Source organism: Crocodylus siamensis, chromosome 1, assembly GCF_052110815.1.
Source record: "Crocodylus siamensis isolate JL-2025a chromosome 1, ASM5211081v1, whole genome shotgun sequence".
In the NCBI taxonomy this organism is placed as follows: Eukaryota; Metazoa; Chordata; order Crocodylia; family Crocodylidae; genus Crocodylus; species Crocodylus siamensis.
In genome coordinates this window covers 418,551,881-418,571,695 of record NC_143395.1, presented here as the reverse complement: position 1 = coordinate 418,571,695, position 19,815 = coordinate 418,551,881, and the positions used below count along the sequence as shown (strand labels likewise).

Here is a 19,815-nt window from a genome sequence, read left to right as displayed (position 1 = left end):
GGGCCCGGGCTGTTTCACTGTCCTGGAGATGGTTGTGAGTGGCTGTGGGTACTGTACACTGACTGGGTGCAGGAAAATCTGCAGCCAAGGAGTCTGAAGTGCAGCAGCTGTGTTGTGAAGGATATACGGGTGGAAGGAGCAGCTTTTGGAGCAAGGGTGTGCTCTGGGGCCTGTCTGCTGTTCTGTGTCAACGTCTGGTTTAAATTGTTTGGACCGTCTGAATTGACCTTTAAAGACCCCAGTGAGATCCAGTTAAACCTTAGGGCTGTTTTCTGTTTGGAACGAATTCTGCTGCTGTTCCTGCGTTACTCTCACTTCTGTCTTTTATGTCCAAGGTAATTCACGTGGAAATGAAATAGTCATAGACCATGAGGGCTGGAAGGGACCTCAGGAGGTTGCATCTAGTCCATCCCCTACTCAAAGCAGGACTGTCCCCAACTGCATCATCCCATCCAGGGCTTTGTCAAGGTGGGCCTTAGAAACCCCCAAGGATGGAAACGCCAACATTTCTTTGGGTAACTTGTTGCAGTGCTTCAGTACCCTCCTTGTGAGAGTTTTTCCTCATATATAACCTCAACCTTCCTTGCTGCAACTTGAGCCCATTGCTCCTTGTTTTCTCAGCTGCCCCCACTGAGACCAGCCCAGCCCCATCCTCTTTGCACCCCCCTGCAGGGAGGTGAAGGCTGCTGTTCATTCTCCCTTGGTTTTCTCTTCTCCAATCTAAGTAAGCCCAGTTCCCTCAGCCTCTCCTCATCACTCATGTAAATCAGTAGCTTTTTTCTTTCTGAAATAAGTTTTGCAACCCTGCCTGGGCCAGATTCTTCACTACCTGGCTTGAGCAGCAGTTGTGACCTGAAGTTTCAGCCCACCCCCCTGTCCCATACCTTCCTTATACCTACCATAGCCCTTGTTCCCTTGGGATGGGAGTGAAATACCAGAAAGGTGTTGTGTCCACAGTACTTTCCTGCACTGGGTCATGCGAGGTGCTCTCTGTTAGGCAGGTTCGAACCGTTCTTCATCAGCTGCCTCGCTTAAGAAATGGGTAGTTGTGCAGCTTTGACAGTACGTTGTCACCGCCGACTCGCTGGAGTCTCGGGAGCATGTTGCTAATGCTTTCCTGGCTCCGTGCTGTTGTTTCCATGGTCTCCCTTGCCAACATGACCATAACATCTCCTGAGATTGTGACTGTGACTCCATAATGAGCTGTTGGACCGAGCTCCCTGCAGCCTTTCTCTTGTGGCTTTCAGGGTTGAACTTGAAGGCCTCCTTTCTCTCCCTGAGAGCAGCTGAGAAGTGACTCTAGCTCTCCGTCTCTCTCTGTCTCTGAGCAGGTTCTAACGAGGCTGAGCATGTTTTATTCAGCTTGGGCAGCTTCTGCATTTGCAGGGCCTGGCTGGTAACAATCGCAGAGCTTTGCAAAGCTCTTGGGGTTGCCAGCAAGTGAGATCTGCCCGTTTGTCTTGTTCTGGAGGGAGTCTGTTTTCTGGGGCTGTCCAGAGTCCCTTTGGTCTGGTCCAGCTCTCTGCTCCACACGTGGTCAGACATGATCTCATTTTACACTTCATGTCACCACTTCTTTAGCCAGCACCACTGGCACCCTGTCCACTTTGAGACCTAGCTGAGACTTACCTGCCTTTTAACCCCCTCATGCTCTTCTGCCTTCCTCTTTCTCCCTTTTCTACACACCCTCTTTGGTGATGCTCCTGTCCATGGCGTTTCACATCAGACGCTCTCACCTCGCCCTCTTCTGCAACTGCCTGCCTTCCCTTCTCCCATTCAAACCATAATTGAAAACTTGCCCCTTCCCTTGCCTTTGCACATCCTTTTTCCCTGTGCTGTGTCCAACTATCTGCGCTCAGTGTGTAATGTTTCTGGACAGCCTTCTGTGTGGTTGTGCTCTACCAAGACGCTAATGATCAGCTTTTGAGATGTTAAGCCAAAGCAGTCTTTCATCTTTCAATCTTAGGAGGACGAGAGCCCGATCAAAGGCTTTTGCAATGCCTTGAGGAGACCTGTTGGACAGACGGACTCTTTCACCAGAGTTTAGACAGGAGCTTATGCTTTCATGGTAAAAGTTAGTCTTTCTTTTCTGTCTCTGCAGTTAAAGCAGCCAGTCCCCAGAGAGCGAGCACTTCTTAGTGTCAGCCACCCATGCAGTTAAACAGTAACATATTGGGATGTGGGGGCAGAGAGATGTTAAAGCCACTGAGAGGAACAGAAGCTATTGTTCGTCGCCAAAGTTCAAGTTTCCAGTTTCCTCTTCCTCCACCTGTCAGGAGAGCAAGCCGCGCCTGCTCCCAGCACTGAGCACAAACTCAAACATGCCCTCTGGGCTCAGGCTTTGAGTTGCAGTGTCACTGAGTTACTCACCCAGAACTCATGGGATAGGAGAGATGAATAGAAGCCACATCTGTCTCGGGGCAGCTGGGGGGAGAAGGAACAGGAGATACTTGGTGACAGGAAAGCCGGGTCCGCTTTCCCTTCTGGGTGGATCAGAGTGTAAGAGTTTTAGGTCTTGTTTGCTTCAAGGCAAAGGAGAGCCTGCTCACAAAGCAGAGGGGTGCATGTCTGTCCGTCCATCCTCTGGCTCTCTGAATCCTCCGTTTCACAGCATTTGGTAAAGTGAGCTCGGGCTCATGAAAGCTCATGCCATGCTTCCCTGATTTAGTGTAGTCCATAAGGGGCAAATCTACCACGCCGCCTTCTGCCTGACTTTAGACTCACATGCCTAAGTACTTCTGTTTTAATGGGAGGGAATGATCTCTGCTAAGTTACTTACGCTGTTACCATTGAGGCTGGATTCCTGCTGCAGTGGAACTGGCAGTGCCCAAATCCAGTGTGGAGGGGTGCGTTTTCAAGGGACCCAAACCCCTGGAAATCTTCCAAGAGACTCGGTCCAGCCTGGTTTGGGGAAGCAGAATCCAACTGTCACAGTGCCCCTGAAAGCCTTGAGTAACCTTGAAGTTCTTCTAAAACCCGTTGCAAAGCTCCACCCTTGATCTGAGCCGTAACGTCCTTCTGCGGAGCGTTTTGCATTGGCACTGTCGTTCGCTATGCTAGGTACTAGGGAGTCAAGGTTTTTAAGTCCTTAATGGCGTGCAAATTGTTAGAAATGTGTGGGTGTGAGAGAGAGAGACTGTTAATAGCGAGTAGCTTGGATCTGATTTGGTTTAAAAGTGGATAAACATCCCAAACATTGATCAGAGGGTTTTATTTAATTAAAAAAAGAGATGCCCCTGCTGGTAAATACATTTGACTGTCTAGGATCTGAGCAGTGGTCGTCGCTCTATCGATTGTCATATCATTAAATCAGGCAGGGGAAATATTAATGATAGGCTGGAGTGCCCTGAACATAAAGTTCAGTTGTCTGGCAGATCTGTTAAGATGCTTGGCGTCTTGCAGGGCTCCTCCGAAAGGAAATGTCAGTGCCCGCCATGCCACTGGATGCAGCTCTGGTGATTCTCCGTACCAGCTTGGAGCACATGGGATTCAAGGGGTCAAGGAAGCTTCAGGCTCTGATGTGGAAAGCCCCCAGATCTGTTTCAGCATCAGAGGCTCAGGTGGATACCCCAGCACCCTCTCCATATATGAGAGGGATCCGTGGTAAAAGGCTTGACTGGGTGGCTGGGATCTGAGGTCATTGAACAATGGTGTAGTAGGACTGGGAACAGCATCAATTGAATTTCCAGAGATGGTGTTCTAGGAAAAGCCTTTTGCTGGTTCACCCGTCGCATAACTTCTTCAAATGCTTTCTCAGTGCAGCTCCATCACATTGCTTTCCCTTCCCGTATCCTCTGCCAGCAGGAGGCACTCCATGCCAGTGGCACAGAGTAGAAGGAAGGATGTTGAACTTGCGAGAGCAGTTGCATCCAAAGCTGCTTGGCAAGAGGTTTGAAAGCAGACTGGAGCATCTTGAGGGGAAGCAGGGTGCTGTCACAGCTAATGCAGGGCTGGGGTCTCCATGCAAGGACTAACCATCAGCATGCTGGCTGTTCAACGCTCTGATATTGCTGCCAGCCACAAGAAATGTGGTGGTTTGCCAAGACGCAGTCTTTCAGGTGGCTGGGGAGAGCCAAGTGTGCTGTTCATAGCATCATAGAAAGCAAGGGTTGGAAGGGACCTCAGGAGGTCGCATGTAGTCCAACCCCTTGCTCAAAGCGAGGACTAGCCCTAACTGCATCATCCCAGCCAAGACTTTGTCTACCCAGGTCTTTAAAATCTCCAAGGATAGAGACGTCCACCTCTCTGGGTAACCTGTTCCAGTGTTTTACTCACCTCCTTGTGATACCGTTTTTTCCTAATCCCCAGCCTAAATTTCCTTTGCTGCAACTTGGGCCCATTGCTCCTTGTTCTGTCATCTGCCGCCACTGAGAAGAGTCCCGCTCCATCCTTTTTGCAACCACCCTTCAGGCTTCAAAGGCTGCTCTTCATTCCCCCCTCAGTCTTCTTTTCTCCAGACTAAATCAGCCCAGTTCCCTCACCCTCTCCTCACCACTCCTGTCCCCCAGCCCCACAACCACTTTTGTTGCCCTCCTCTAGACTCTCCAATGTGTCCACATCCTTTCTGTAGTGGGGGACCCACCACTGGCACAGGACTCCAGATGTGGCCTCCCCAGTGCTGCATGGAGGGGAAGAGTCACTTCCCTTGATCTGCTGGCAGCCCTTCTAACACACCTGTTTTCCACTGGCTAGTCCTTGCTTAGCCTTAGTGCCCATGGGCCAGCAGAGTTTGATGGCCTCTGGTCTGGGGGGCATTAATGAGTCTTGTTTGTGGCTTATTTGCTAAGCTTCTGTGTCCCACAGGCAAAGTCAGTTGATTTGTCCAAGTCTCAATTAACCTAACCAGGGTTATTATTTTATAAATTATCTCTAGCTCCAAAAGAAAGGGTCTAAATAAATGTCACCTGTTGTTTATTCATAAAAACCCCATAGCCCAAATTAACAAGCCTTAGGGGTCTTATGGGCATTGTCAAGCTGAGTTGATTTGGGTTTATCTTTTCTGAAGCTTAAATATTTCACAGACTGTGTTTTCTTGCCCTGCTCTGGAATCTTTCTGCCAGTTTTTTTTGGGGAGGGGTTGACACTAACCTTATCCTGTGTTTTTTGAGGTGGTTTAGGGGAGCGGGATGGGAGCAAAAGATCCAGGCAAAAAATAGGGGAAGCTGATGAAGCAGAGGAAAGGAACTGGGAAATGAGCTCTGTGTAAAGCACTTCAGAGGGCTGGAGAGATGGAAAGAAAGAGTTTGGTGCTGGGCTTGTCCTTTAGGTCATTAGTGAACCACTGTGTCAGCATAGCGCTATGGTGGCAGGTACTGGCTGCCTGTGAGTGATGGGTGACAATTGTGCATGTGCCTTATCAAGAGCTCTAGGGTGGAGTCGGCCCATAAAGACTCAGATGTGTAATGCAGATTTGGGGCCCAGTTCAGCTCCAACTCGGAGCCCTTGCTCCAGTGCCTGGAGCTCTGCTCACCCATCCAGAGAGAGCATTCAGAGCGCGGTCGCAGATGGCGCAGCGGTGTGGATTCCTGCTGCGGGCGATGCTCCTTGGGGTCCAGCCCAGCCGGAGTCCGCCTGGCCCAGGGTCTCTCTGTTTTGACCATAAACACAGGCATTATGCATAGCCACAATGGGAGCTGATCGGGAAAGATAGCAACCTGCCCTGCACCCGGTCTGCCCTGGCGTGGGCCTCGGCACTTGCTGCAGAAGACAGGAAAGGACTGTGGACACACATGGCTGTGTTTTTTCTCTAGCATCCTGCTGTGTCTGAGATTGCTTCCCATTACAAAGATGCCCTTCAGCTTCTGTTCCTTTTTTCAGCAATAGGCAGAAGAAAGGGAGTGAGGGCAAGACATAAAGACACATTTCCACGGCAAGCGAAGGCTGATGGCTTGGAACTAGGGTTGGGTGTTTGACTGGTCAAATAAAATTTGCTCAATTGACCAGTAAAACATTGTCAGTAGGTCCAAATAATACACAGAAAAAGCACAAATTTTCTATTAAGAAACACATCGAAAAATCTTATTTCTGTCGCACAAACTACAGAAAAGGGTAAGTTGTTGTTTTTTTTTGTAAAATTGCTATACATTTTGTCTGGTCAAAAGAGATGCAGTCAATTGACCAGTCAGTTGGTAATATTTGACTAGTCATTTGCTAACCCTGCTTGGAACATATCAGCATTGAGCTTGCAGGTCCCTCTGTTCCTGGAGCAGCTAAAATCCAGCTGGATTAGTGACTTCTCATTGATAATAGCAGAAATCAGGTGACTGTCCTACTTGAAAATCCATTGTTTGGATAACTGTGTAGGCTGTCAGAAGTTGGCTCTTGCTAGCCACTGTGTCGCTGCTCTGTAAATCCATTTGAGATGCCCATAGTGCTGACTCTTTTCCTGGAGTGACCCTGGCCGGTCTGAATATGACTAACCCTTGAAAGTGATATAAGTTGGCATTGGCTAGATTTATCTTGCCCACTGCCCAGGCGTGTAGCAAACACTAATGTCCGTGGTGAATGGGTTAGCCTTGGATGCTTGCAGGAAAGCAGAGGCACGACTCCCAGCACACGTCCCCTGGGCCACGTACAAAATTGCAAGGGTTTGTAGTTTGCCTTTGTACGTTACTCTCAACAAATCCCATTTACATTATACATGGCCTGCTCCTTGTACTTAATAAGATCTGTTACAAGACCTTTATACTCCCTGGATGAATCATCCTCTTGTCTGTACATCCCATTGTTATTGCATGTATTTTAGACCATCCTGTACCAGCTTCATCAGTTAACCTTGTGATGAATCTGTACGCCTGAACCATGCACATATTTTCCAGCTTAAGCTTGTGTAAGCAGTTTGTATATCAGTCACGGCTCCAGCTGGCCCTACGTTGGTCAGAGCCTTTATGTAGGCAGCATATATACTGATCCCTGCTCTAGCAAGGCCTGCACCGCTGCGTGCAACTTGTAGGCAATCTTAAGGGGTAAAACCAAGATGGAGAGTGGGACTGATGATGGGAGACGGGCTCTTGTAGGGAGGTCTGCCTTTTCTCCATAGTTATGGAGGTTCTTCTATAAAACCTCGTCCCTCCAGCTGGCTGTATGCTTTAGTTTCTAACAAGATTCATTCTCTAGGAGAGTGCAGATTAGTTAATCCTTGAATTTAAACCGTTTGCTACATTTACAAACCTGTCTGTGTTGGGACTGCTTTCCCTTCCTCCTCGATGGTTGCATCCTTCATTCTCAGAAATGGGACCCTGACTTATCCCTGCCCTAAGGAGAACTTCCTTTGTAGGGGTGTTGAGTACAGGCAGAACTTGTTGCATCCTGTCCCTTCAGCTTTGTTGGGGGACTTGGGTGAGAGGATGGTTGTCACGAGCAGCTTTGAATGACAAGGACATTCTTGTTCCTAGAACATGCGTTGAATGAAAGCATCCACCCTGCCACCCCAAGAACCCCTTTGCTGCCGGAGCGTGATTTACCCCAGTCTGATGTGTAGCCATAGCTCAGCGTCCATACTTTTATCTCTGTCCATTCCAACCGCAGGCAGCGAGACCTCCTTCTTCCCTGTTCATAAGCTCTTTCCCTTGCTTGAATCTGATGTTCTTCATTTAACTGTTCTTTTAGAGTCTTTAGGCAGCCGTATTTGAAAAGGGGGGCCAAAGTTGAACACAAGTCCCCGCTGATGCCCCAAGTAACTAGTGTGATTTCTCGGAGGATCTGAGCAGTGGCCGTTGCCGTTGACTCTGATTGTAAACTTGACGGTGTATGAGGTCAGAAATATGGGTGTAGGTGTCTGCGCTGGTGAAATTTGGCCTGTGTTGTTCTTGATGCTTAGTGCTGTCTGAGACCTGTTGGCTTTCAGTTTGGACTAACAGTAGGGGGGCTTTGAAGGGCACAGAGCAGAGAAGCCTGGATTTTGCAGGAAGGAAATGCACTGCCAGGTGACTCTTTCAAGCAACAAGGAATTGCCATCTGACTTGCAGGCTGTCAGGACTCCTCCTAGATCCTGAGCACCTTCAAGATCTTGGTGCATGTCCCCCCGTGAATGTTAGCGTATCTGTTCTGTACAACGGGATAGAGGGATGGAGTCAAATTCAAAAGTCTCAACTGTATTGGCTCTGTCCAAACTGTGGACAAGTGGACAAATTAAAAGGGAAGGGGAACCTAGCACATGGACTGCTATTGTGGAAACAGTGGACATGTGTCTGCTTTCACACAAGGATAAGTGGAGGCTAACCTAGGACAACTTAGCTCTGTTTCCTTGAGTGGCTAAACTGCTTCCATTTAGCTTCTGCTTACTGCGAGTTGAGAGCATGTGCATGGGTCCTCACCGCAGCTGACACGTGGTTAGCTTCCACCTCCTTTTATCCTGCTGTAATTAGGTTGTCCATGCCCTTGTTCAACACCCTGGAAGAGCCTTGTTCTTAAAGGTACCACCTGGAATCAGTCCAGGCTAATAATGCCTGGGTTATACGACTGGGGGAAGGGGTAGATGAGCAAACTCCTTCAGTGTTTGTGGATGTGGAGGAGACCCATAAACCCAGCCACGACCAGGCAAGAAGAAGCCTCTTGGGGACGAGGAGTGGTTAGGACTGTGGCCCAGGAGGAGTGGGAGATCATTACTGAAAGAGCACAGCTGTGGGTTTAATGTCTCTGTGCAGGTTATACCTTTTATGGCTGTTCCTCAGCTTAAAGGATCTTGTGTTGCCCATCAGAAGATGTGCCAGTGAGCTTCCCTGCCACCTCCAGCATACTGATGGGTTGCTAGGACTTCAGGCTGACGGGCAACCATAACAAATTCAGGCCTGCTAGTCACAGCAGGGACTCCTGTCCACTAGGAACTGGGCCAGTTCCTTTCATATTGGCTACTGAAGAGCTGTGGCTCTGTTGGGTGTTACTGCTCTGCCTGTGTTGGAACCAGGAACCGTGAAGCAAAGGAGCTGGGATTCTCTTTCCAGCCCCAATTCAGTGCTGCACCCTGCAGTGGTGCTCAAGGCTTTGGCCCTGCAGGCCAGGTGAAGGACACTGGTTTGATCCTCAGGCTGGATCGGGTCCTGCCCATTAGATCAGGCCCTTACACTGTCTCTTCCCAAACCCCTGCTCTGGGATAAGGCCCCAGGGCTGTGTGCCAGGATTGGGCCTCATGCTGCCCTGGCACACCAGGATTGGGTGCCAGAGCCTCACCACTGCTGGGATCAGGCCCTGGGGCCCCATGCCACCTCTGCTTGGCTCTATTCACCAGGGTTGGTCTTTGCATCCCCTACCCTCCCTGAGGGGTTGGGTCCCACACCGCCCTGCATACCTGATCTAGTCCACAGGGCCACAGCCTGTGCGGCTCTCCAGGAACCCCTGGGGAGTCTCACAAGCCAGATGACCCAGTGCCAGGGACTAGATCTGCCTCAGGTGGGGGCTGAGCAGGCCCAGTCTAAGGCAAAAATGCTCTTACTGATGCCGTGTCCTTTTACAAACAGGTTGTCGTCAGAGGGCGCAGACGTGAATGCCAGGCACAAGCTCGGCTGGACCCCGCTCATGGTAGCAGCCATCAACAGAAATTCTAGGTAAGTGTGTCCCACCATAGCAGGTAAGTCACTGCATGGTTTTCTCCCTTTGATAAATCACAGGGACTCCACTGAGATCGAGCTCACTTGAAGGCTGTCTCTTTGCTTCCTGCCCCTGGATGTGGCTGCTAATTAAGTCTGAGACGATATGTTTGTGTTCTTCATTCGCCTACATGTGTAACTTCAACTGAGCCATCTGGTCTGCAGGCTTGGTGGGAGGAACACTGAATAGTAAATTACCCACACCACTTTCTACCCCTGCGCTGAGTTTCTTTGGGAGGACTCCCATCTGGCCAGGCCTTCCCTGTTTACCTTGAGAGTTGCTGAGATCCCAGCCTAGGGATGGCATTGTTGCAGGTAGTGTGGTATCAGGAACTCAGCTGAAGTCTTGAGCAGCTCCTGGAAGAGCGACTGCTTCTCCCCAACCACTGGCTTTCATTGCTGTGGTTTTCTGAACCAAGAGGCCGAGTGATGCACCCAGCCTCTTCAGTTCCCATGATGATCGCTGTGGCTTCTGGTAACCTTTAAAGGCACTCTTCAATAGATTCAGTCTACAACTAAATTCAATTAGTTTTTATTTAAAAATACAAGGGAGGGAGAGAAATCCAATTTTAGCCAACGTGGTACAGACGGCCGAGCGCGCTTTGATGTTACAACCTCTCGGGGGCTGCTTTACTTAGTCACAAGTTCATAAGCAAAAAGGCTTAATTACTTGGGAAAACACAGGATTAAAGAGGGGCACAAAAGCTGAATATCCGCTCTCGGGCGCCACAATTCGAACCCGTGTGCCGAGTTCGTGTGTGGTGCGAACTTTGATGTGTGCTATGACAAGCTGAAAGTCGCGACCTCCTTGGGTTGCCCCTTCAGATGGGCAGAGAGGCGGGGGATGCGGGGCTGTTTGTTTAACTTTGATGTCCGAGCAGCAACGGGCCCCGTTGTTTGCTTGTCCGTGGAGGGATGGATTTGAAACCTCCCACCTTTGCCGAGGGACAATGGTCAGCGATGGAGTGTGACGGCTGTTGACCATTCCGAGTGACTGGTGGACCAGAACAGGGCTTTAGGGGCGCAAAGGCAGGGAGACAAGGAGAAAGGCCGATTGCAGGGTGAGAACTGCCCCACATGGATCTCCCTTCTCATTCTTTGAGATACGCAGCCGAAAATTTGGATAGAAACGGTGGCAAAAACATCGAAGGGCTCACAGGCTGCCTGCACCGAAGCTGGTCTCGTATGTTGGCATAGCACAAACAGTCGCATCTTATCCAACAAAGAGATGCTATGCTTTTGGCTCTTGGGTGAATCATGTTCATTTCCTCCACGTTTTGGAGGATAATTTCTGCCATCTTTTTAAATGAACAAAGCCCTCGAATAGGTGACACGCAGCATCACTTGTCTCTGACAGTGCCGTGAAAGGCTGATCAGATAATGCCATGAAGGCAAGCGTAAGCATGGGCCAGACTTGCATCTGGTGGGATTACTCCATCGGCATTGCTCAGGTTACACCAGGGGCGAGTTTGACCCCTCTCGCTATTTCCAGCTTTGCAGTGTACACAGTGGTATTGCATTACTGCCTGGGAAATGTACTGAGCTGGAAAGCAACACAGAGGATATTTGACATTTCCCCACAAGATGCTCATTCACGTACGTAGTCCAAATACTGACCTTTTTAACCCGAATCCCAAAGAACCTGGCTTTGTGTTTGTCATTTGGGGCTTCAGGGCTATGGAAGTAGAGAAAACAGAGCTCTGGGAATTGATGGCTTTTGATTCAATGACACAGGTTTGCCCTTCGAATTTTAAGTACTTGGGCTTTTCCTTTCACATGCAAGATGCCTGTTGGGTTCCTGGAACTCTTTCAGTTCTTTTCTCTTTTCTTAGCAGTGAGCTAAGAATAGTATTACCTGAACCAGTTTAAACATAGCTTAGCCCCTTCTGGGTTGTTGACCAAACCTTGTGCATAGTTAAAAAGGGTCTGAGCAAGACTGTCTCTGGTGCAGTGTTGGTCTGTGCTAATTGCACTTTCTTCTTTACACCGACATTTGTGAAGCTGTGGCTCTGCTCACAAGTGACTATGCAAAAATGGCACCCTCTAGTTGATTATCTGCTCCTTATGGATAGACAGCCAGAGCCGCCAACATTTACTCACCACAATGGCTTATTACTGCTTTTCATCCTCTGTAGCCCAAGAGAGCCAGGACCACGGAGACAGAGTGAGTCGGGTGGTTGTTTAACACATGCATCTGCAAGAGTAGCACATTTTGCTGCTGCTGGCAATACTTGAGCCAGAAACTCAGCTTGGCTTTTGGATGCTTGGAGAGTTGGTGGTGCTAGCAGCCAGAGTGAGCGCAGCCAGCCCGGAGGCAGAGAGAACGTTAGCATGGAGCCCTGTGTTGCTTTCTTTTAAGCCCCTTTCCTGGGTAGAACTCGCTCTTTTAGGCTTTGTAACACTGCTGTTAATTTTTGTGACTGTCCTTTCACTTGGTAATCTTTTGCCAGTTCTCACAGCCCCCTTCCTTCATATTGGAAGGGTACAAAATGGTTGAATTGATTTTTTCCCCCCCGCCCAAAGTCACAGCCTTTATGACTTTCTCCATTTAAAAGAATAAAACCCCATGTGCCAGTGATTTTAGTTTATATGGGGCAGTCCTTGTTGTTCTGCAAAGTTTTCACCGTTTTCTGACTGTTTCTTCAAAAGCCTGGCCTGTTCTGATATTTATTTTTTTTTTGACAAAGTTAAAAAATATCTGGTGTGTACCTGTTGTTAGATTTCAAAGGGTGCAGGTGTATACAGACTGGGAAGTACAGCACAGGTACTTAAGCATATAACTGCTGGCAGGGCTGGAGAGGAGTGCCCATGAAGTGCCTCTATCGTATAATGTGACATGGCAGATGACAACAAGATGACATTTAGATTGGATGTTAGGAAAAACTTTCACAAGGAGGGCAGTGAAGCACTGGAATAGGCTACCTGGAGAAGTTGCAGACTCTCCATCCTTGGAGGCTTTGAAGACCCGGCTAGACAAAGCCTTGGCTGGGATGATGTAGTTGGGGCTGATCCTGCTTGGAACAGGGGGTTGGACTATGTGTGACCTCCTGAGGTCCGTTCCAGCCCTCATTTTCTCTGATTTCTCTGTGCGTTAATGAAGTTAGCCTCCCAGACCCCTCGGTGAGTTCTTACTGGCACTGAGATCTGAGACTGTCAAAACACTCCCCCGTGTGATACCAAACCACTGTTCCAGGTGTTGCCAGCTCCGTTCTCTTCCGTGGCACAGCTGGCCTGCAGAGCAGACTTGGTTGCTTTGGGAGCAGAGGTATGAGGAGCCCTTGGAAGCTCTGCTGTGCACAGCTGAGGAGGAAGTAGATGGTGGTAAAAGTATCACCCAGGTAGGGAAGGAAGGAAGGACCCTGCTATATGGGCCACAAAACCATGGATGTTTCACCACATGTCTGAGACATGCTGCCTAGGAGCACTGGAGACCCTGCATGTTCAGCTCATAACTGGGGGGAGCCAATTTTGCACCGTGTCACCGTGATCCCTGCAGCTGAGTATGGGGCAGTGCTGTCGTCTAGTCCTCTGCTAGAAGGGTGGTGGCCTGAAGAAGTGGTTGAAGTGGGAGAAGTCAAGGCTGGAGCACTGGTAGGATCTGGCAAGGCTGCCTACAGCACCAGAGAGAGAGAGGATTTTTTTTTAGGGAAAACTACAGGATGCTGCAGCTACAGACATATAGACAGGTTCACTGGAAACTCTGGCTAATAGGAAATGAAACCGTTTGGAGTTGGAGGCCTTGAGCCCTCTGCTTTGTCATTCTGGCTTACACAGAAGATGTCACTCAGAGAGAAATGGTTTTGTAGCAGCCGGACAGCCTCTCAGAAGTCACATGTCACAGTTTCCTAACCATTTTCATTGCCTTCCTCTGGTAGTGGGGGGCCCAAAACTGGACATGGGATTCCAGATGTGGCCTCACCAGTGCAGAGTCAAAGGGAAGAATCACTTCTCTCCATCTGCTGGCAATGCTTGTCCCAATGCAGCCCAGTATGCCATTAGCTGCCTTGGCAAGAAGGGCACACTAAGCTCTAGGTTGCTTTCTGCAGAGCTGCTGCCTAGCTAGTTGATCCCAAGCCTGCTCCAGTGAATGGGATTTTTCTGTCCTAAGTGCAGGACTTTGCACTTGTCCTAACTGAACCTCATGAGATTCCTTTTGGTCCAGTCCTCCAATTTGTCAAGGTCTTTCTGAATCCTGGCACTGCATCCCATCTTTCAGATCGCTGATGAAGATGTTGAACAAAACTGGCCCCAGGACCAACCCCTGGGGCACTCCACTTGCTACCACCTGCCACCTAGGCATTCAGCCATTGATTTGAGCCCAGCAATCCAGCCAGTTTACTATCCACCTTACAGTCCATTCATCCAGCCCAGACTTCCTTAGCTCACTTGCAAGAATGCTGTGGGAGACCATATCAAAAGCCTTGCTAAAGTCCGGCTGTATCCCATCCACTGCTCTTTCAGTCATTGCATCAAAGCAGGTGGTCAGGTTGGTCAGGCATGACTTGCCCGTGGTGAATCCATGCTGATTGTTTCTAATTACCTTCTTCTCCAAGTACTTAGAAATGGATTCCTTGAGGACCTGCTCCACGATTTTTCCAGGGACCTGAGGTGAGGCTGACTGGTCTGTAGTTCCCCAACATCTCCTTTTTCCCTTTCTTAAAGATGGGCACTAGATTTGCCTTTTTCCAGTTGTCTGAGACCTCTCCCAGTTGCCACAAGTTTTCAAAGGTGACTGTAGAGCTGCTGGCCAGTATATCAGCCAACTGCCTCAGCATCCTCATGTGCATTGCATCTGGCCCCGTGGACTTGTACACATTCAGCTTTTCTAAACAGTCCCTAACCTGTTCTTTCACCACTGTTGGCTGCTCACCTCCTCCCCAAAATGCTCCCCAGCGCAGTACTGGAGCTGAGCTAGCTTGTGAAGACTGAGGTAAAAAACACACTGAGCACTTCAGCCTTTTCTGCATCCTCTGTCACTAAGTTGCAGTCCCATTCAGTAAGGGACCCACACTTTCCCTGATCCTCCTCTTGTTGCTGACATTCTTGTAGAAACCCTTCTTGTTACCCTTCATGTCCCTTTGCTGCAACTCCAGTTGTGCTTTGGCTTTCCTGATTTCATCCCTGCATGCCCGAGCAATAGTCTTGTACTCTTCCCTAGTTGTTTGTCCAACTGTGCCTCAGCTCATGACTCCTCTGTGCCAAGCAGTCATTTCCAGTCCCTGTTAGCAATCTGTTCCTTGAGATAATCCTGCCTTGAAGTAATAATATTCTGTTGCCAGTCGTCACGAGCACTGCCGTAGCTTGGGCAGCTAGAAAGCCCAGGTGCGTGACAAGGGCAGGAGTTCTTTATCTAATGCTTTCAGGGCTTTTGGACAGTGCATACTCCTGCGTAATCAGGAGAGTCCTGCTGGAATCCCTCTGGTCTTTGGATCAGGAGGGGTTGGGATCAGCTCTGCTGCCTCTTCCTCGACTCTGTTCGTCCCAACACCACTGGTCTAGAAAAGATGGATCTCGCTGCAGGGCAAGGAGTAAATGCCACAGGTTCAGCAGCAAGGGTGCTGACTCGGGGTCTGGGGGAAGGTTAGGAGATGTGGGTTATCTTTCCAGTTCTGCCACTGCCATGCTACATGACCTCAGTCAAATCACTTCTCTTCATGCCTTGGATTTTCCTACCTTCCTTTCTCTCCTACTTTGCAGGCCTGTCTGTCCTTGGAAGTAGAGTCTCTCCTATAGTCTGTGTGTGCAGTGGGATCCTGCTGCTAGTTTCCACCCCAGACTGTCATTCTAGCTATTCTGATAAGAAAGCAGTGGATCGTTCATTTTGGCCTCTTGGTTTTTGCATCGCGGGTTGAACACTAGTACCTTTGTAGACATGCGCATGACACTCATGCATGTCTGACATTTACCTTGGATTCTGTTCTTGGGTTTAACCCTTGCCTGCAGAGGGCAGGGTGCAGTATTGCCTTGTGCAGGATGGGACTGTCCTGGTCCACGGCTGGGACTCCTGGGTTCTGCTGTAATGCAGATAATGACTTTTGCCTGACAAAGACATTGAGAAGAAGCAGAGCCAAGCCAAGCATGCCTCCCTACTCACATGGAAGGGTGCAATCTAGCAACTATGGAAGTGAGGCCCCCATGGCGCTGGCCTCAGGATAGCCCGTGCTGCAGTCTGTCTGCTCCCATCACTCCTTCATTTGCTATGTAGCTGAGCCTTATGTTCCACAGTCCCAAGTGACTTCAGGACAGCCACTGACTTACCCCTCTGGGAGTCAGCAAAATAGGCTTGTACACCTTACATTTGGGGTAACCGAGCCACAGAGCCCTAAAGAGGCTTTGTCCAAGTGGTGCTGTTTTTAACACTTTGGGTAGATGTGCAAAGAGCTTTTCACCTGGCCCCCTATTCCCCCAGGTGAGCTCCCATCCACTGTGGGTCCCGTGATGATGGACTGGGCCACCCTGAGGACTCCTGAACTGAGCAGCTCATTTTATATAGAAATTGTGTTGTGAAGGGAGCAGGCCTTTTATTCTGACACGGGCAAGATGCCTCCTCATGCCTACTTGTGTTTGGGCCACTGCATAGCAAGACAAAGATCTAACTAGGGATGATGGTATCAGCATTTACAGATGGAGAGAATGCTGAAGATAAGAGGTTAAATGATTTGACCAAGGTCACATGGAGATTTTGTGTCAAAGGCTGTTGTCAGACTGAAGGCTCTCTATATTGAGAGGACAAAGGTGCTTGCAGTGGGGGAATGGGAATATAGCATGCAGGAAGTCAATGAGGGTGGCCTACACATGCAGCTTACTAGTTACGGGAGTTTTTTGTTTAATGCACAATTTTCTGCTTTATTTCCGTCCGTGCCAACTTTACAGCCTTCTCCCAGTGCTTGGTCCCAGCCCTGAGGGGAGGTGATGATGCATACAAGGAATAGCTAAGCAGAGACCAGAGTCCAGCAGGCAGGTGGACCAAGTGGGACGCCAGGGAAGAGAAGCTAATCCTAGCCACACAGTGGCTAATCCTTGCCTCACAGTGCTAGCTTCTTCTCCCCACCCTCCCCTGCACAAGGCGCTGCATTGTCTTGCTGCACCCGGAGGTCTGTGCTTACACCCCTGCATTCCCCTCTTACTCCATCACATTTCTCATCCTTTTCCCACCCTTAGCTTCCCGCTTCCCCCCAGTCCCGCACTCTGGACATCTCTCCTTCACCTTGCCCACCAAGCACTGTCTCTTCCTCCCAGATTCCTCCTTTCCACTCCCTCCACCCTCTCCTGTGAGCAATCTGCATGCTCCTGCTTGCTGGTCCCCTCGCCCTCCCTCTCCTGTTGGATCTCTCCGAGTGACTGTTGTTACCTCTTCGGGACATGCACCTCTTCTGGGTGCGCGTGCCATTGGGCACATTGATGGCCACGTGCCAGTGTTTAATAGCAGTACATAGCGCATCATATCTCTCAGTGGGAAAGTTTTGAGGCACACAGTGAAGCATGACCTGTCTGGGGCTGTTCTCTTTCTGCAGGCAGCGATATGTTCACCTGCTACAGTCTAGTACCTGTGTTAGCTCCACATGTCTGCTCATCTCCTTGCTTTCAGTCCTTCCACTTCAGGCATCTCATTCGGAGCTCTCTGGGGCAGAACTCAGCAACCAGGGTACACATCCTAATGCTTCCAGAGTCAATAGCTTCCAGATAAAGGGTCTTGATAAATTAGAGAATTGGGCCGCACACCGCAAAATGAAATTCAGCGCAGACAAATGTATAGCGCCACCCCAGGGGTAGGAGAAACCAAATTGCTCGCGTACGGAGGGGAGGCAGCAGCCCTGTCGGGAAGGATCCGGGGTTCTGACTGACCGCGGCTCCACGTGAGTCAGCCGTGTGATGCTGTCAGGGGGAAATTTTAATGCAGCATGGGCTGCATTAGCAAGGGCCAAATGGAAGACACAGAAGGTGATGGTGCCACTGGTTATCCCTCCGCTGAAACATTGGGTCTGGTTCTGGGTACCCCACTTCAGGGGGAACAGAGAGAAGCAGGAGAGGATCCAGAAGTGAGCACATGGTAAAGGGGTTGGAAGGCAGGCTGAGAGAATGAAGAAAAGGCGATCGAGGCAGGAACAGGGCAGCAGTTGTCAGGATCTGGCAGGCTCCTGTAAAGAATGGGAAGAAGCTGCAAAGAGCTGGAGCCAAGGCGATGGGTTTATCCTTCAGCACAGCAGCGTTGGATCAGACCTCAGGAAGAACACCCCAGCTGTCGGGCAGCAGAGCAGTGGGACAGGCTGCCCCGGGATGTGGGGGAGGGAAATCTCTGGACACGGCCTTCCATCCCTGGGATGGATTGCGCACACAGGCCCGTGCGTGTCCTGCGTTGTTGCTGTGCTGTTGCACAGCACGGTTTGGAAATGAGGAGCTGAACGCAATCTCACAAACGAGCTCTGAGAAGAGTGCATGGCTTCTGGGCAGGATGCTCTACTCTGCTGTCACCTCTGGGCGGGTCCCACGCCGTGCGCGTCTGTCGAGCAGCTCCAGCCGCCGGGCTGCGTCCCTGCCGCGTGCGTCCGCACCTCGTGCTTGCGGATGAGCTGAATGAGCAGCAGCTGCGGCTATCCCTTCGGTCTTCTCAATGAAAAAGCCTGATCTAGCTGCCAGGCTGGGTACTAAGCTCCGCTCAGACAGCTTTGCAGTCGCTCTACTGAACCACAACCAAGAGGCCAGTTTGGTCTCGCCTTCCAAGTGATGCACTGCTAATTGGCTGCTCGGAGTAGAACATGCACTCGGAGGCACAAAATGCTTCTTTGCTGCAGTGCTTCGAAGGGTGGTTGTCCTGTGTATTTTTCCAAGTCCGGATGTGGGGCACTGGATCAGCGTACGCACTAAGGGGCTGTTGTGGCTGCTTCATCTTGCGTGGCCTTGGCTGGGCACAAAGGTGTTCTTGGCACTGCCTGAAAGGACCACACAGGTGGCAATGAGATGAAAGTTGTCTCCTTACGCCCTCCCTTTCTCCCTTTACTTTGTCCCCAGTGGGAACTGCCCCTTCTCCGAATCCCAGGAAGCCTTGACATCGTTCATAACTCCCAGTCATGGGGATTTCTGATCTTGACCTGCCAGCTCCAGCTGTCCTGGCACTGGTATGACCAGTGGCTGAGGCCTGCTAGAGTCCAGTTATCTCAGCTCAGCTTTCCAGCTCCATTTCCCCCCCTCCCCTTCTCTTAACAATAAGTTGGCCCAGCCACTAAGAGCAGAAAGCACTTATTGCAATTGATTTAACTGCCCAGTGAACTTTAGTTAAGCATTGCCCTCTGAGTCATCTCCGGGGTCAATTCAGATTTATATTTGCCCAGATGAATAGGTCCTGTCCCTAATCAAATGAAAACTTGATCAGCAAATTAAAGCTCTGGCTTGTTGAGGCTGCTGAGCACAGGTGAGTTATTGAGGGAAGCCTGCCACTGAGCATCGTCGGCCTTACCTGATGGGAGAGCATTGCTCTGCTAGAGCTCCCCAGGAACTCGGTGGAGGAAATATGCAGGAAGAACATGACTCCTATTAACCCCCTTAGCAGGACCGGCAAATAATTGTGGCCTGATAAAAAGAAAGAGCAGATAGAAAAAATTATGGTGGATTAAAACATCCCTTTGACCTTCCTTCATAGACCCTTCACAGTGCCTTGTAAAGCATAATTAATTAACCCTCACAGCTGACTTCTTAGGTAGGAAAGAATTTTCCCTGTCTTACCGCTGAGTAAGAAAGGGGACATTTTGTTCATCGTTACACAGGGACCTAGTGACAGCTCACAACAGACCCCAGTCTCTTGCTGTGACCATCAGCCCATGCTGCCAACTTGTGCTTGGGCTCCTTGGGTGCTTGGATAATGTTGGTATTGAGCACCTCAGGTACGCAGTGCCTCCCATCATTCAATCCTTAAGGATGGCGGGTGTTTGTGCAAAGGCTAATTTGCTTGCATGTTCTATTACCTGCAAATTGGACAGGTGCAATCAATACTCATGATTTCCAAGCTGTCTGGCTGGCTTGGTGACATTAGGTGCCTGGAGGGGACTGCCTGCCCTAAGAGCAGGAGGTTAGATTGAAGGATGATTGGATAGAGAGGTTTGAATGTACAGCAAATTATTGCCCCGTTGCATTTAAACCATCAAGCCCTTTTCAATTCCTTTTAAAAGCCACTTGATAGGAATTGGCTCTGAGTATATGATGGAGACTGTATGGAAGCTGTCATCTTGGGGAGAGA

General features: G+C 49.8%; 1 protein-coding gene across 2 annotated transcripts in view; it reads left to right on the top strand.

Annotated features, from left to right (window-relative positions):
* The window catches only part of CLPB (ClpB family mitochondrial disaggregase), a 105,714-nt gene that overhangs the window by 8,744 nt on the left and 77,155 nt on the right, over positions 1-19,815 (top strand). For both annotated transcript variants that reach the window (XM_090030874.1, XM_090030873.1), the window contains exon 3: positions 9,456-9,542. In XM_090030874.1, the coding sequence (XP_089887000.1) occupies positions 9,456-9,542 (87 nt within the window). The remainder of the gene's footprint in view (positions 1-9,455; positions 9,543-19,815) is intronic.